The following is a 17663-nucleotide window of genomic DNA, read 5'->3' as shown; positions in this document are numbered from 1 at the left end:
AAACTGACCTTTCCAGTCCTGTAACCAGCTTTATTGAGATATAATTCACATACCACACAGCTTATTAAAATGTACAATTTAGTGGGTTTTTAGTTTATTCACAGAGATATATAAATGTAACTACAGTCTAATTTTAGAACATTTTCACCACCCCAGAACAAAAGTCTTGCCTCTTTACAGTTATTCCCAACTCCTCTCATCCTACCTTTGCAGCCCCAGGCAACTCCTAATCTGCTTTCTGCTGCTGTAATAGATTTGTTTGTTCAGTTCATATAGACATAAACAATATGTGATTCTCTGTGACTGGCTTGTTTCACTGAACAAAATGTTTTCAAGGTTCATTCATATTATCACATATATCAATACTTCATTCCTTTTTATGGCTGAATAATATTCTATAAACCACAATTTGTTTGTCTATTCATCAGTTGATAGGCATTTAGGTTGTTTGTACTTTTTGACTGTTATGAGTTAATGCTATGTACAAGTTTTTGTCTGGATATATGTTTTCATTTTTCTTGTGTATATACCTGAGTGGAACTGCAGGATCAAACAAGTGACTTCTTGTTTCACATTTTGAGAAACTGCCAGACTGTTTTCCACAGTGGTGGTACCATTTTACATATCTACTAGCAGTGTTTGAAGGTTCAGTTTCTTCATATCCTCACCCATACTTTTGTTATTACCTTGTTTTTTTCAGCCTTTCTGTTGGTTTGTGAAGTGGTATGTCATAGTGATTTTTATTTGTGTTTCTGTAATAACTAATGTTGAGTTTCACATGCTTAATGCTATATGCATATCTTCTTTAGAGAAATTTTTATTCAGATCCTTTGCTCATTTTAAAATTAGGTTATTGGGTTTTTTATTATTGAGTTGTAAGAGTTCTTTATATGTTCTAGACACCAGACCCTTATGAATTAAATGATTTGCAAATATTTTCTCCCTTTCTGGACATTGTCCTTCTATTTTCTTAATAATGTCCAGACAAGATTTTAATGTTGATGAAGTTCAGTGTATATCTATTTTTTCTTTTATCACTCTGCTTTTGATTCTGTATCTAAGAAATCATTGCTTAACCCAAGATTATAAAGATATTCACTGATGTTTTAGTCTGTGCGTTTCATAGCTTTAGCTCTTGCATGCAGGTCTTTGATCTGTTTTGAGTGAACTTTTGTGTGTGATATGACGAAAGGGCCTAGCTTCATCTTTCTGTGTGTGAAGTTGTTACAGCACCATTTGTTGAGATTATTCTTTCCTCATTGAATTACCTTAGCACCTTTTAGAAAATTAGTTGGCCATAAATGTGTGGGCTCATTTCTTGACTCTCAGTTCTGTTCCATTGGTCCTACATGTCAGGATCAGTATTTTGAAAGCTCCTGGGGTGATTCCACATACATTCTGGGTGGCGAGCGTTTGGACAGTTTGATTAGGAGGCAGCACAGCACAAGGTTGCTGAAGTACTTCATGAAAGACATGGAGATTGTCCATTCTTAACTAAACCAGAGTTTCCCAAATTGGGCTGGTAAGGGTCACCAGGAATGAGGAATTACCTGGGGAGACAAGGCCTGGTTCAGGGTGGAGGGGGACATGTGGCCTGTATTTCTGGGCTCTCCAACATGGACATTTTCTCTTCACCAATTGCCACTTGATTGAAACCTTCAGGAAGTTGCTCGTTGAGTGAACTATGGTCAGTCCTATGATCAGTCTGCTGGAGTGATGCCGGATCTGCTAGGCCAGACCAGTAGAAGACTGCATACCTGAACCAGGGTCCTTCCACAGAATTGTTGCTCCCACAGTGTTCTTGGGGTGAAGCCATCACTCTGTCTTGCGGGAGATGACAAGAGAGAGCTGCTTGGAACTCCTCTCCATGTTTACTGTGGGCACTTCCCTGGTCACCTTATTTGTTGCCTTCTGCCATATATGGGCTTCCTGGGTGGCTCAGAGGGTAAAGGATCTGCCCACAATGGGTGAGACCCAGGTTTGATCCCTGGGTTGGGAAGGTCCCCTGGAGAAGGGAACAGCTACCCATTCCAGTATTCTTGCCAAGAGAATTCCATGGACAGAGGAGCCTGGTGGGCTACAGGCCATGAACTTGCAGAGTTGGACATGATTGAGAGACTAACATTTTCACTTTTTCTGCCATATTCACACAAATATTTTATACCTACATTTCCTTCTCATTTGCCTTGTTTATTTAAATTTCTGATTATGGAGAAAGTATATATATGTGTGTGTATATATATATATTTCAAGGATATTTATGTTGTCTGCCCCACTAGCCTGAAAGCTTCATGAGAGAAGGGAGTTTTGGTTGACGGCAATGTCTCCAGCACCAAGGACAGTGCCTGGCACATAGTAGGCACTCTGTAAATACTTATTGAATGAATGAAGGGCCTGTCAAGATCAAACAGTGGAGAGGGTAGCTTCTCTCTTTCAGCATCAGCAGCAGTCACTCTGCTTGGTTTTAGCTTCATGATACTGTGAATCATCAAAGCATGTGTTTCTCTGTATGAACCACTTGAAGATTAATGCCATATCCCTGTCTACTCTAATGTGCTTGTAGGACTAACCTCCCTACTTTTCATTTATTTACTGAGTTTGTCTAGTGTGCATCTCTGCAAGCTGTCTAAAATCATCTTTGGAATCTAGCAGGCTGTAAATAAATGCTATTTAATCGGCTTTGATGAGAATTTCTTAATTTCAATCTTTCCTCCTGATCTGGGAAATTCAGTTTTAAGTTGGCAGAGGAGGAGAATTTTTGTAAAATCGAATTCCTCTTTCATTTTTCCCTCCCTTTTTTACCCTCTCCCTTTTTTTTAATTTTAATTTTTATTTTTTAGGATAGAATTTTTGCGGCATTTGAAGAGCTTTTTCCAGATTATGTTTAAAATCGAAACCAAACCATGTGGTGAAGAACTCAAGGGAGGGGATAAAGTGCTGATGACTTGTGTTGGCATTGGCTTCTCCAACCTTAGCAAGACCCTCAAGTGACATTGTCAGAAGATGAAAGGCCCAAAGGCTTCTAGACAATGCAGAAGCTGCCAAGGAACCAAAGGGACCAGATTCATCCAGGACTTTCCAGCTTCCCATTTGAAAACAATCAGGATATCCAAACAAAGGACGTCTCTCTACCTTGTGGTTTTTAGCCATTTCTCCATGGCAGACATTCCTCGGGAGGCCCAGTCACAGCGGGAGCTCCCTCGGCTTACCTGGATGAAGGGTGTGCCTTTGGGACCCAGTTGGACTGCTACAGCATCACAGCTGAGTTTTAGCACTGCTTCCTGGCCCCACATCCCTGGGCTTCCGCCGTATGGCTATTTTCCAGACCTTTGAAGTTTGTTACAGTTCCTTCTGCAAGGACTGACCCCCCTGAATCTTGGTTTCTGTGTAGGGATTAAATGAGATACTATGAGTGGTAACCCTTTATGAATAATGCCATGTAATGCAAATGTCAGAAATTGGTGTGTTAGAACTTTTTATCCCTTGTCTTCTGAATGGACTCCTATCTTGGAGATACACTGCTCCCCATCTGGTTCATTGTATGTGGATTTTAGGGGAATGAATGACTAGGGAGTGCAAGGATCCAACTAAAGTTATTGAAAATTTTCCATATCTCGGGTGTGCTATGCATGTTCTCATTTAATTCTCCCAATAGCCCAGTGATGTAGATTTGATTATCCCCACAACAAAAATTCAAAAAGGATATTTTGTTCCTTTTGAAATTTGATAATATAGAGATATTAGCTCTCTTGATTTCAAGATCTAAGTATCAGAGTCTGGAGTTTTATGCTACTTGCAAGCTAGTAAGTTAGATTATTACTGTTTCACGGATGCTAGCAGAAAACATGAAAATCTCATGTCATAGACAAAAAGCTTTATTACTCAGAGCACAGGAAGCAGAATGAGCTTCACTGGTTTCTTTCTCCAAGTCCCACAAGATGTGGAGAGTCTGCAGGTATGCCATGCACACCGGTGGTTTGCATCACAGGCAAGGAGCATGCACATGTGGGAACTCCACCTCTTACAAGCCTGCTCTTTGTTCCAGATAGGGACATTACTTCACCTCTCAAGACTGCTTGCTGTGAACACGTGATAGGAAAGGGCCAGGATAAAAGCCTCCCCAGCAGGAATGTGCAGGAACACTCAGGACTTGTGGCGATTGTACCTGCTGCTAGTAGAGGCTACAAGTGGTGTGTATAGGGGGTTCAGAGTTATTGGTGGTAGGGGAAATATATGATTTTTCTATTAGGATTCCAAATGATATTGTCTACCTAGGGTGGACTTTTGAAGTAAAGCATGGTCTTTACCTCCCCAGGTCTCTTGGTATCGTTTTCTTTTTTCAGTAAAGGGGGTCCAGAGGAAGTTTGTGCTCTTGTGTCTGGGGGTGTGGGAGGATGTGGAGTGGGGAGCTAACACTGACAGGTCAAGCCATTTTGAACTGTGGTTGTCTACTTACTGAGAGCTCGGCATGCTGTATTAGATTGCTGTTGCTGCATAACCAGTTACTACAAACTTAGTAGCTTAAAGTAGTACCATTTATCATCCACAGTTCTGTAGGTCAGAGGTCCTGGCCTGCTTGCTTGGATTCTTTGGTTATGGCTTCACAAGGCTAATGCCAAGATGCTGGTCTCTGGGCAGGAATACATTTCCAACCACATTTGGATCATTGGCAGAATTGTTGGACTGGAGTTCCTGTTTCTGGCTGGCTGTCAGCTGCAGGCAACTCTCAGCTTATATGTAGAGGCTGCCTGCATTCCTTGTAACTTGGCTCCCTCCATCTTCAAGCCAGCGACGGTGCATTGAATCCTTCTCATGCTTTGAATCTGACTTCTTGTGATAACTTATCTTAAGGTCATCTGGTCATAGAAGTACCTAGGTTAGTGTTTGAATAGCAGGGGCCAGGGCTCTTGGACATCTGAAAATTATGCCAACCGCACATCAGTTCAGTTCAGTTCAGTCGCTCAGTCGTGTCTGACTCTTTGCAACCCCATGGACTGCAGCATGCCAGGCTTCCCTGTCATGCTCCTTCCTGGAGCTTGCTCAAACTCATGTCCATCGAGTCAGTGATGCCATCCAACCATCTCATCCTCTGTTATCTCCTTCTCCTCCCACCTTCAATCTTTCCCAGTGTCAGGGTCTTTCCCAATGAGTTAGTTCTTCACATCAGATGGCCAAAGTATTGGAGTTTCAGCTTCGGTATCAGTCCTTCCAATGAACATTCAGTACTGATTTCCTTTCGGATGGACTGGTTGGATCTCCTTGCAGTCCAAAGGACTCTCAAGAGTCTTCTCCAACACCAAAGTTCGAAAGCATCAATTCTTTGGTGCTCAGCTTTCATTATAGTCCAACTCTCACATCCATACATGACTACTGGAAAAACCATAGCTTTGACTAGATGGACCTTTGTTGGCAAAGTAATTTAATGCTGCTGACGTTTGAACCCACATCCACCCATGCTCAGATATAGAACTGAGGAACCACATGGCTTTGGCTGTGTCCAGCAGGAACTTTCTGTCCCTTGGGACAAGATTGGGAAATGGGTCCTGTTGGTCAGTTTAGAGTGACATGTAGACACCAGGCAGAACATTACAGCTAGTATAAGGGATGTGAGCCTCCATCTGCTGTCAACATGAAAATGTCTGGTGGTCTCCAACCCTCTGACTGGTACAGCTGCTTCTGGAGTGGTAGTAGTGATGCTGTAGGCAATAGGAAGACACACTTAATATTAATATTTATTTAAGCAGCCTGCTGCAGGCTGCTTCTCACAGGCTCCTTCTCTGTGCCGGAGAGAAGCAACAGCTCTCCTTGGGCAGAGGTTACTGGTACTTCTTAGTGACATTCTGCTCCTGCAGTCTCTGCCTTGTTCTTAGCTTAGCTGCTGGTTGGTGCAGCTACCCCTAGTATAGTTTGATGAGAGATTCCAGTACTTTGAGCTTAGCTTTCTGTCTTGACCCCTTTACTTCCCTCTCTAGACAGAGACAGATCAGTCTGAATTCAATAAGACTAGTAATTTTTTTTTTTTAAGGCATATACACGTTTTAGGGATCATGACAGAATCATGGCCTTGCCTTCCTATCATGTTCCAAGCTTTGCTTCTGTCTTCTGTCATCCTTCTCTGTTACATTCTGGGTGAACACCAGCCAGCCTCCTTCCATCGTGATTATTTACCATATTCAACAAGACAGTTGATAAGGATGGGGGGGAAGCTAGGGTGTTGCAACATGATGTGTGGATGGGGAAAGAGCAGGAGGCACTGCTGAAATCCAGATTGCCCTCAGAGGGCAGCTGAACCTTGTGGTTTGTTTGTTTATCTTTATCTTTTCTGATAAAAAGTGGTGAAGGACATCATTGATTACACACCCAACCAAAAAGCCCCCAAACTTAGGTTGCACTGTGGTGCCTGTCCTCTCATGGTCACTCCACAGTGAAAAATGGTGAGGTAGCCATCCCGCTAGGTCTTCTGTGTTGGGAGGCTCCTGGGTAAGGCCAGTGCTGACAGTTTCGAGGTGGCCAAGTGGAAGAGAGAAGGGTATGAAAAGGCAGGGAAGAAAGTAGACGATTGGAGTAGAGGAGGCCTAAGGAAGTGGACAAAATCGTAGGTAGATGGAGAAAAGAAGACACCAGGGAACTAAGGGATTACTTTAATTTTGGCCATGCCTGAGGTGGGGGTGGGATTCAACTGGTGAGGTCAGGGGGCCAAAGCAGGGTGCAGAAGTGGATTTTCCAGGGTATTGGTTATGGTGGGTGGATTAGAATGTGGGGCCTCGTTGACGTTACCTGTTGGTGCTTTTTTGGAGACATGTGAATGTGCTGGTAGGTGATTATAACAGTCTGTGGTGGATAGAAAAGCAGCATCACAGGCCTTGCACCCAGCCTGGACCTCTGCTGTTCCTCATCTGACTCCAGAGTGGAGAAGTAACTTGCCCTCAATCAGAGTTTCCATGTTTAGATCACCCTGGCCTGTTCTTTAGAAGTGACCAGTAGTTAAGAGGAATGTCAATAGGCAAGCGCAGTTTTTCTGTACTCTAGTTGACTAGGTCTAGGAAGCCATTTGAGTGGGAAATTTATCAGCGTTTGACCTCTTACAGAGGCCAAGCCACGTCACTCCTTTACTTAAGCAAATAGGGCTGCCATATTTGTCAGGAGCAGCCTAGGTCCAGGGCTCCTCTAATCCAAGTCTTTCATTTGGCCCTTAATAGTTAGATAGCCTGACTCCATGCCTGAGGCACTGGCCTTTGGTCAGCATCTGTAGATGGACTGGGGCAGAGCTTAGAGCTTTTGGCACATGGGCCACTTCCTGTCTTCCTGGTTCTTCTGATACTGGTGGTTCTGGATATGGATCCTGCTCTGCTGATGCCCTTGTGTTAAGTCTACAGGGGTGGGGATGCTGATCTTGGGAGGTAAGAGGCCCAGCTTGCTTTCTGGCCCATTTCAGCTACTGACCAGCTGTTACGGCATAAGTATTTCACTTCCGCACACTCGGATTGCTTTTGAGAAATCAGGGTGGATATATGAGGCCTTGTACCCAGCCTGGACCTCTGCTGTTCCTCACCTGAGTCCAGAGTAGGGGAGAAGTAATTTGCACTCCATCAGAGTTTCCTGGTTTGGGTGCCCCCAAAACCAGAAAGATGACCTCCATTGCCTCCTCCATGCCACTCCCATCCTCATAACATCAAGATGTTTTGCTGAAATCTCTTAGACACTCTTTATTCCTGTGTTTTTCCCCCCATTCCCAACCCTCTTAAAGAGCTTTACATCTAAAAATTTCAGGTTGATTAGTTTGCTAATAATTTCTACTGTGATTTGTGAAATCATGTATTCAAACTGATGAATGGAGGTGAATTTCTAGAAATCAGAGACTGACTTAAATGAAGTAGCCCAACAATGACACATCTGGCAGCTTCATGTGTCTATTCTGTGAACACCCTGTCACCACACGGTCCTGAGGGTGGTGGACCTGCTGTTGGACTCACTGGTGGCCATTTGGATAACTGGTCTCTTGGGAGTGCATGCTGCCCCAGAGGAAGAGGAATGTTCGAGGCAGGTGTCTATTCCTGGTGCATGTTGGATGGTAGGACTCCTGAAAGTATCACTTTAGTCTTTAAGGGAAGATATTGGTGGGACCGTATATTTTGAAATGGTGCCTGGCTTTTTGCTTGAGGGATCCAATTTCAGGTCATGACAACTGACCTCAGGTTTTAAATGCTGAGTACACTTGGCTCCCCATACTTCTCAAATTCTCCTCTCTCTGTCAATGCTCTGTTTCCACCTCTCTGCTGTTTTACCTGTTAAGCAATTAAAGGCATTGTGCCTAATATCTGTAAGCTTTGAAGAACCAATGGGAAGGCTTACCAAAAAAAAAAAAAAAATATTGCCTTGAAGTTGGCAAAGAAAAAGAGCAAAAATAAATATCCACAAAATGAAGCATTTCCAAATTTAAAATGTTGAAAACAATATAAATGAGTTTGTTTCTTCACATATATTTCCAGGCACACACAGTAATTGCAAGGAATTATTGCCAGTCATATATTATATGGCCAGTTGTTTGGCCAACCAAACAATTTAAAAGGCAAAATTTTAAGGAGCTTTTCAGAAATTTGCCACATGGCTGTATTTCAACATGTGTGGTTTGGTGACACTGTCATAAGAGGCCTAGAAAGTGAAACCATGTAAGTCCTCCCCACTCGCTGAGCCTCCTCTGTAACGTTAGAGCCTCAGCATCTCCGGAGGGACTCCCCCAGCCTATGGGGCATCCTCGACTACAGGTTCTCATACACCCCTGGGTGCCTTCTTCACACTTCACACCCTCAGTTATTGTTTAATTCTCTGTGTTAACCTGTTTTGATGTGAAGTAGGTCAATCTTTTACAATTTGGTGTGCCTGTAGTTTTAAAATGTTATTTTGAAAGACTATTTAAAAAAAAGATGAATTCCATCATTTGTGAGGAAAGCTTTTGGCTTCTTGAGTTTCAGTAGAGCACTGTGGAAGTAACAGGCTTAGGAATGAGACTGTGTTTGCGTCTTATTAAATAGCTGAGTCCGTAGCCACATGGCATTGGGCAGATCCTCTACCTCATCTGTAAAATGGGAAATAGCTGCTGTCTACCCTCGTACTGACAGGACTTATTAAATGGTTATGTGTTAAATGCTTAGGGGTCTTTGTAGCTGTTAAACCCCTGATGAGGATTCAAAGCAGTCTTTTACCTAACAGGTTCATGTCTCCATGGGTCATAGGGTTTATCTTTATATCTGATACTTGGATGGACTGAGCCAGAAGACCAGAGGCAGGATGCGCCACCTGTACATGGGTTGGGGTCACACTGCCCCATGACATGCTATAGAGTTAAAAAGAGTGCCTACAGGCATCTCTGTGAAGTTCACCATGTTCTAGCAGGACCCACCTGGTCAGGGTGAAGAGAGCAGGCAGCCTGCCTCAGGGCTCAGCATTGCTCAGCTACTGTGTGCACCAATCCAAATGAAGAACTCCAGTGTCATCATGCGAGAGTGTTACAAGACTACCATGTAAGCACCTCATGTCATCAGAACTCCACTATCTCCCTTTTCTCAGTATTGCTCTCAGTGTTTCTTCTCCATCAGGCATTCTCTTTAACATTCGGTTCTTAGCAATCTTGTGGTCAGAGAGATTCTACCCATTATTTAAAAAAAAAAAAAAAATCCTCCAGAATTGTGTCTCCCTCTGATTGACTCCAAAATGACCAGATCTGGGTCCTATTCTCATCCCTGGAGTGGTAGGGATGTCAGCCTCAACCAAACTGTGTAGTTTGAGAGGAATGGGAAAAGTGGTTCCTGAAGGAAAATCTGAATGCTTTTAACAAAGAGAAAAGACACTGGGAAGGCAGAAATAACAGTTGTCTACTATACACTGCATTACCTAGTTCCCTGAATACTCTTGGGAGAATATCCTACATTACTGCTTGCCCACTGCCATCTTTCACCATCCAAAATCTTCCAGGATCATGGTATAGAATAGGGTGGACAGAACTTCCCTGGTGGTCCAGGGGTTAAGAATCTGCCTGCCAATGCAGGGGTCACAAGTTTGATTCCTGGTCTGGGAAGATTCCACATCCCACGGGGCAACTAAGCCCATGCTTCACAACTACTGAGCCCATGCACCCTAGGTACTATGCTCTGCAGCAGGAAAAGCCACCGCCATGAGAACCCCGTGCATTGCAACTAGAGAGTAGCCCCCGTAACGCACAACTAGAGAAAGCCCTTGCACAGCAATGAAGACTCAGGACAGCCATAAAACAAAAAGAATTGAGTGGGCAAGAATGAATTCAGTTTAACACGTGTTTCCTGACAAAAGGCAAGACTTTTGTACCTAGAAGGCCAAAGTTAATATGAATATTGGGCAAAAGTTTATCATTTTAGCTAGTGGTATTCTTGGGCTGGAAGGAGAAGTATACCAGGATGATAACACAGAGGGAGGAGAACTGGCCATGGGAACACCATGTGGGCTGTGGACAGGAGGAAGGGTAGGAGGGGGCCAGCTTGAAGAAAGGAGGATATGCAACATCCATTGGTGTTTTCCGTCGTGGTTCTTTTTCCACTTCTGGAAAGACAAATTCAGAAGTGGGGAGGAAAATCAGGGCTTTTTTCCATTGCCAGGAATACAAAAATTAAAATGATAATGACAGTGACATAAAAAGCTATCCCTAGAAGAGCACTGAAGACATATATAAGTGATGACAGGAATTAGGATGGGGACATGATGGGTATTCCTCTTATTTCCAAATAACTTACACGATTTTGTTTTTATAGTTATAAACCTGTTTCTCTGTGTGTGTATGTTTACTTATATTAAGAATCTCAGGTGCAGCTGCCATTATTTTTCATCAGCTGCAAGGCAAATAAAAGATCAAGCATCCCCTTTGTCCTCCTCCTCTACACCTTCCCTTAAAACACACAGACACACACAAGCAACTTACTTATGATGTGGTTGGGGCCTGTGGAAGGAAGTGCCACAGATGGAGAGGAATCCAAGGCCTGCTCGTGGTACTGCCTAAGTGGCTTCCCTCTACCCTTGTCTCTCTTCAGGATTCTGGGTGAGAGCACTGGTTCATCTCTTAATTAGATTACGTTAGGTCTGCTGTAATGTTTCCCAGAGCATGTTCTGTTGTACACTAGCATCATAGAATGCTTTCCCTGAAAAAGTGAGAAGAAAGTGTTAGTCGCTCAGTTGTGTCCCACTCTTTGCGATCCCATGGACTGTAGGCTGCCTGGCTCCTCTGGGCAAGAATACTGGAGTGGGTTGCCGTTCCCTTGTCCAGAGGCTGTTCGTGATCCAGGGATCAAACCTGGATCTCCCACACTGCCGGCAAATTCTTTACTGTCTGAGCCACCAGGGAAGCCCTTTTCCCTGAAAAGCCAGCTTAATACAGGTGTAGACAGTGTTGCAGTCTCTAGTACGGGTTTGGAGGCCACAATGAGTACTAACATAGCAGAGGCCCTGAGGAGTCCTGTAGCTGAAACTGTCTTTGTTTTACTTACTGCTTTTCAAACTGACTTGGACATTGAACTTTCCATACCTCCCACTCCCAAAAAAGTATTGCATGTAGTGCTGTTATTCTGCAAATCATATTTGGCAGGTACTTGGTCTAGTAGGATTTTTTTTTTTTTAGAAAAGATTAACTCTGCCATTTGTGATTGGAATACTTGTAAGAAGCAAGCAGTTGGAATAAGAAGTCAAGCAGTTGGAATTTAGTGACTAACCCTTGCCCCCGCCTTACAGCATTGACACCCACGCCCATGAGCTTCAGATTATGGGCCCCACCTAGTCCCATACCATCTTACCTTCTTATCTGGGCTTCTGGGAATTACAAGGTCAGAAACGGGACTAGGCTGGGATTTTGTGTGTGTGTTGTGATAAACTACAATGTCCCTAGTCTCTTGAGGGGGCTTCCCAAGTAGCTCAGTGATAAAGAAGCCATCTGCCAGTGCAGGAGATGTGAATTCGACCCCTGGGTTGGGAAGATCCCCTGGAAGACAAGATGGTAACCTACTCCAGTATTCTTTCCTGGAAAATCCCATGTACAGAGTAGCCTGGGAGGTGGGGGTGGCTACAGTTTATGGGGTCACAAAGAGTCAGACACGACTTAGCAACTGAGCACAATCTCTTTGAGAATCACATTGACTGTTCTTTCCTTCTCGGCTCAGAACCTTAACATGGCAGTGGAACCCACCTGAGCTCTCAACAGGAGGGGGTCAGAAGATGTTCTACTGACTTGGGAGCCAAGGGAGAGTGCCAGAACCCTGTGAGGGCTTAGCCCAAATCTTGGTAATAGGTCAAGGAGAAACCCTTGGGGAAGGAGCACCATTAAATGATTGGCCATATTTTTAGATTTCAAGCCATATTCAAGCCTGAGCCCCCAAACACCTGGATTTTCAGAACTCTGACCTGGGCACCACTTGCCAGCAGCTGTCACCAAGATGTGAAGACAGGGCCCTGAAGGCAGTGGGTCTGGGAATGTGGAGAGGGCTTGGGCTTTTTAAACGGGCATTTTAAAAGATGGTGGTTTAGTTGTTAATTTATGTCTGACTCTTGTGACCCAAGGACTGTGGCCCTCCAGATTTCTCTGTCCATGAGGTTTCCCAGGCAAAAATACTGGAGTGTGTTGCCATTTGAATTGCACTTGCAACAAGCCCCTACTGGCCCTGCTCCTCTGTTAATAAGCTATCCAGAAAAGAGCCTGCCTGGATACTCTCTGAGTGTCTTCTTCAAAATGTGCAACTTAAGTAGGAGCTTTCTTTTTTTTTTTCCCTCCAGCATGTTATGTTTCTTTATTTCAAGGAAGGTAAAAATGCAACTGAAACACAGAAAAAGATTTGTGTAGTGTACAGAGAAGGTGCTGCAACTGATCAAATGTGTCAAAAGTGGTTTGTGAAGTTTTATGCTGGTGATTTCTCACTGGACAATGCTCCATGGTCGGGTAGACCAGTTGAAATTGATAGTGATCAAATAGAGACATTGAGAAAAATCAGTGTGATACCCAAGTGGATGCTTTTTAAAGCTGTTGATGCTGTACATCAAGGAAAAGCTTTTGCATCTCTTGACAACCTGAGTGGGTACTATTTGCAGTTCTGAGTTTTGTCTTCTGTGAGTTCAGAAGGTGAAATCGCAAAGCTTTAATCAGAGTCCTGAATGTGACCCAGGTTAGGAAATAACAAAACAAACTTGAACTCCTGTTCACCCACCTGAGAGGAAGAAAAATACAAAAGGAAGTGGAAAACAACCAAATCTCAGATGGAGGGAGCAGGTGGCAAGTGCCCTTCTTAAGAATACCAAGAAAACAACATTGGCATAGAAACCAGACAGTGGCGGGGGCAGGGAGCTGCCAGGGGAACAGCAAGGAGTCAGTCCCTCAGGGGCTGTCCTGGTTGTCTCATCTGTTTGCCCCTGACCTGAGGGGACTGAACACCAAGCACCTCATATGACTTGCATATTCTTGTGTGACTCCAAGTATTAGGAACTGCCACTGTTATGAGTAATGTACAAATTCACTTTAAAGTAGCACTGAATTCATAATTCATAAAGTGTTTTCTCAACGAACAGATGCCTTCATGTGGAAAGAGGTCTGTGAAAATTTTAGATGTTTAAAAGAGGTTCTCATGCTCTCTTGAAAAGATTAGAATGACTGTTATATTGAATGTAATTATTTTCTCCCCAGTGGTAGTCTCCTGTTGGTTACCCATTTGGAATGTTTGAACTTCTTGGCGCAAATCTTGACTGTCTGCTTGTGTCTGGGGAAGGGGTAGGTTAGGAGAGAGAAGCAATGGGAATATAATAAAGAGTGGCCCTTAGCAAACTGTGGATGCTGTGTGCCATTACCACCATCCTCCTTCCAGCCTGCCCACCCTGCTACTAGGCAACAGTTAGCACAGGACCTTTAGTGGTCCTGCTCAGCCATTGGTTGTCTCCTCAGTGGGCCCCTCCCCCAAGCAGCCGTCGGTGCGTGACCGTTAATGATCCTGCTCAGTCATTGGTTGGTGCCACAGTGGGCCCCTCCCACAAGCGACCAACTATCCAGGAGCAACGTTAGTGAGGCCATTCAGCCAACCTTCAGTGGAGTGGTCCTCAGGCAGAGAGTAAGGTAAGAGGCGGATCCTGGCCTTCTCCCCTGTGGCCCTCCAGCTTACCTGACTTCAGGCCAGTAAGTGAGTGGAGGGGCCCAGAGAACAGGCTGGGGGCTATGTCCTGGAGGGCTCTAGAGCTCTCGCCAAAGCCATTCGCTGGCTGGACCCAGGCCTTGAGGCTACAGTGAACCTCTCCCCTATCCCCACCCCTGTGACCTAATGGCAGTAGCCATCTGCCTAGAAATGTCATCTGCAGGACCTGGCCCCCACCATTTGAGCGGCCTGAGGAGCTGAAGGTGAGAGGTCCCGGGCCCCTGGCTCCCTCAGGGATGACAGCTGGGCAGGGTCTGGGGACCGGGTTCTGAAGGAACCATCAACTGAGAGCTTTTCAGCCAGGACCTGGACCTCACAGGGGAAAAGTTGAGCCTTGGGACCTCGCCATTTCTTGTCAGAATGGAGAATAACATTTGTTTGGTGGATATTTACAGGAACATTGTTTTCTAACCATAACCTGGCCTCAAGAACAAAGGCTCAGACACCAAGAAGTCTGCAACAACTAACCATACTCCTTCACTTTCCTAGAAAAGGACTTTGCTGAGAGCTCTTGTTGGGGGAAAATTTGGGAGTTTTAAGGCATGAGCACCATCTCCTTGCACACCCCTGCAATAAACTTTTCTCTGTTCCAAACTCCCACATTTTGGTATTGTTTGGCCTCACTGTACATCGGACATATAAACTTACTTTCTGGTAACAGGAAGACTGGAGGTCATATCAGTTACTGAGCTGTTCTCAATCCTCATTCAAAAAGATGAAGTTCCATTTGGCATCATGATCTGCTGATAGTAAAATGTGTCCCAGCTCAGCCTCCTTACTTTGAGATAAAGTGCTGCTTTCTTCCCTCAGGATGTTTTCTTCTGTAATGTAGCAGCCTTGCAAGGTAGCAAGTGTTCAGATTTCCCTGACTCACAACTCCTACTCCTTTATGAACTTCAAAACACTTCCATGAACATTATCTCCTTTCATCCTCACAGGCACGTATATTTAGGCTTAGAGAAGCTGTAGACTAAATCAAGTTCACACAGTTGGTGGAGAAACTGGAACATGAACACAAAGCATTTAGTTCCATTATATCTGAACCATGGTATGCATGTGTCCCTTGCCAGTCATACCTCTGTGCCCTTTTAAATGGGTATTCTTAAATATTTGTCCAGTACTTAGAGTTGAAGAAATAACAGAAGTAATTCCTGTGAGGAAAGGGTGGAAAAGGAGAATTCTAGAGGTAACATCCCAGCTTTTGCACATCTCAGCAAAACAAAAGCCCTGCTTTATCATCTTTGTTGCCCAAGCATTCCCATTGGAAGTTGTGTTAGGATTGTGTGTTTGTGTGTAAGTGTAACTAAGTGAAAAAAAAAAATAGGCTTAAGCAAAATCGGGAATGTATCAATCGTTAAACTCTAGGGAATTAACTTACTTTGGGCATAGCTGGATCCATGGACTTGAATAATATCATTAAAACACATCATGTTTGCTCCATATGTCTGTTCTCCTATTTCATTCTCACCAGGATCTTCACACTGATGGTGGCAAGAGGCTGTCAATTCTTGGCTTACATCCTATCCTTTGAGCAGCTGGAACAGAGTCTCCCTAACAGTTCCCAACAATGTCCCCAAAGAATTGAGCATCATGGAATTGAGTTGTGTCATTTTCCCAACCAGAAATCAATGATTATAACCAGAGGAATTCACTGCTCTGATTGTCCTTTCCTGGGTCACATGCCAGTTCTTACAGCCTGAAGGAGTCAAGCTCCCAAACCATTTGCACTGAGGGTAGGGGAGGTGGTACGTCACAGGAAATATTGCTTCTGATGCCAAAAGACAAGAAGATAGATACTGGGCAGGCAAAGCAACAAATATGGACTATAGACACGTTCTTCTGTCCACCTTAATGGGCTTCCTTGATAGTTCAGTTGGTAAAGAATCTGCCTGCAATACAGGAGACCCCAGTTTGATTCCTGGGTCAGGAAGACCCGCTGGAGAAGGGATAAGCTACCCACTTCAGTATTCTTGGGCTTCCCTTGTGGCTTAGCTGGTAAAGAATCCACCTGCAGTGTGGGAGCCCTAGGTTCAATCCCTGTGTTGGGAAGATCCCCTGGAGAAGGAAAAATCTACCCACTCCAGTATTTTGGCCTGGAGAATTCCATGGATTGTATAGTCTATAGGTTTGCAACAAGTCAGACATGACTGAGTAACTTTCACTTTCACTTTCCACCTGAATATCTGGCAGCTTATTAATATATTCCTTTAAACCAGACTCAGGATGGTCCCTGAGCAGAGTGCTAATTAATACCATTTTCTCTATTCCATTACATTACAGATTAGTTCCCTGGGCATCTTAACAACTGGCTCCCTCTCATTCCACATCTGTCTTTACCAGGTGAGGTAGCTGGAGAGCAGAGGGACTCATCCAGGACAGGGCAGAGTTCAGATCAGATCCTGGCCCTAGACCTTTGGCTGCTGGACCAGAAGTTACCACTGACTTTGTCACTTGAGCAGTGCAGCAGAACAGCCTCTCTTGTCCCACAGCCTACTTGGGTTTTGCTAGGACCTGAGATTGGTATAGGTTGTAGCTGCACTGAGAGATCTATAGACTTAGAAATTAAGCCATCCTGGCCCGAGATAATCATAGCCTACTTAAGGCTCTGCAGAGGGTGGTGGGTCACTGTGCTCACTGCAAGGTATTCTTCCTGTCATTCAAAATATGTGCATTGATTTAGTTAAAAGAGCATGCTTGAGTCCCCAAAAAGAAACCATGTGGGAAGAAACATACTAGGTATCACTAGGAGTAGCCTAGGCTTGTGAGATTGGGGAGGAGACTTTAATTTTTTGCTTTATCTTTTTAAGTGATTTGGAAGGAGGCACCAAGCCATAGTAGGTTATCTGGGGGAATCACTTTAGCCCTGAACACAGGGTTGAAGAAAACTGGCAGAATACCACTGATGGGGAACTGGGTGAGATCTGGGGATTGGAGAGACAATTAAGGACCCAAATGTTTGAGTCTGCTACAGACCCAGAAAACTGAAGGTGTTCCAAAGATAAGAACTTTCTCTTGCAGTGACACTGACCCTGCTGGGCAATGTACTTGGTCCACTGGACCTGACAGTGTCAAGACCCTATTGGCCGGTGAGCAATGGTGATCATGGTCCAGCCAGCCTAGCCTCCTCACTTCTGGGAAATTTTCAAATAAGAGAAAGATAATTGTTAAACCAACCTCACCTAGATTTTGACCTAAAAGGGACTTGCCCAGCTTCTTAGTAAGGCTTTACATGATTCTCTCCTGTCATTAAATGTGTCCTGAAATGCTAAAGATTTGCCATTGCTAAGGATATCCAGCATAATAAAGTATAGTGAAAGTGAAGTCGCTCAGTCGTGTCCAACTCTTTGAGACCGCGTGGACTGTAGCCAGCCAGGCTCCTTCGTCCATGGATTTTCCAGGCAAGAGTACTAGAGTAGGTTGCCATTTCCTTCTCCAAGGGATCTCCCCAACCCAGGGATAGAACCCATATCCCCCACA

General features: G+C 44.2%; 1 protein-coding gene across 3 annotated transcripts in view; it reads left to right on the top strand.

Moving 5' to 3' along the window:
* The window catches only part of RCL1 (RNA terminal phosphate cyclase like 1), a 63619-nt gene extending 59351 nt beyond the window's left edge, over positions 1-4268 (top strand). For 2 of the 3 annotated variants that reach the window (XM_068974706.1, XM_068974704.1), the window contains one exon: positions 2841-4264. In XM_068974706.1, coding sequence (XP_068830807.1) covers positions 2841-2991 — 151 coding nt within the window. In that variant the 3' untranslated portion in view covers positions 2992-4264. Of the gene's footprint in view, positions 1-2840 lie in introns of all 3 variants that reach the window. The other variant, XM_068974705.1, reaches the window with a different exon arrangement.
* Positions 4269-17663: the final 13395 nt, after the last annotated feature.

This window comes from Capricornis sumatraensis, chromosome 6, assembly GCF_032405125.1.
Source record: "Capricornis sumatraensis isolate serow.1 chromosome 6, serow.2, whole genome shotgun sequence".
NCBI classification, from domain to species: Eukaryota; Metazoa; Chordata; class Mammalia; order Artiodactyla; family Bovidae; genus Capricornis; species Capricornis sumatraensis.
This window is presented reverse-complemented; position numbering and strand designations above follow the sequence as displayed.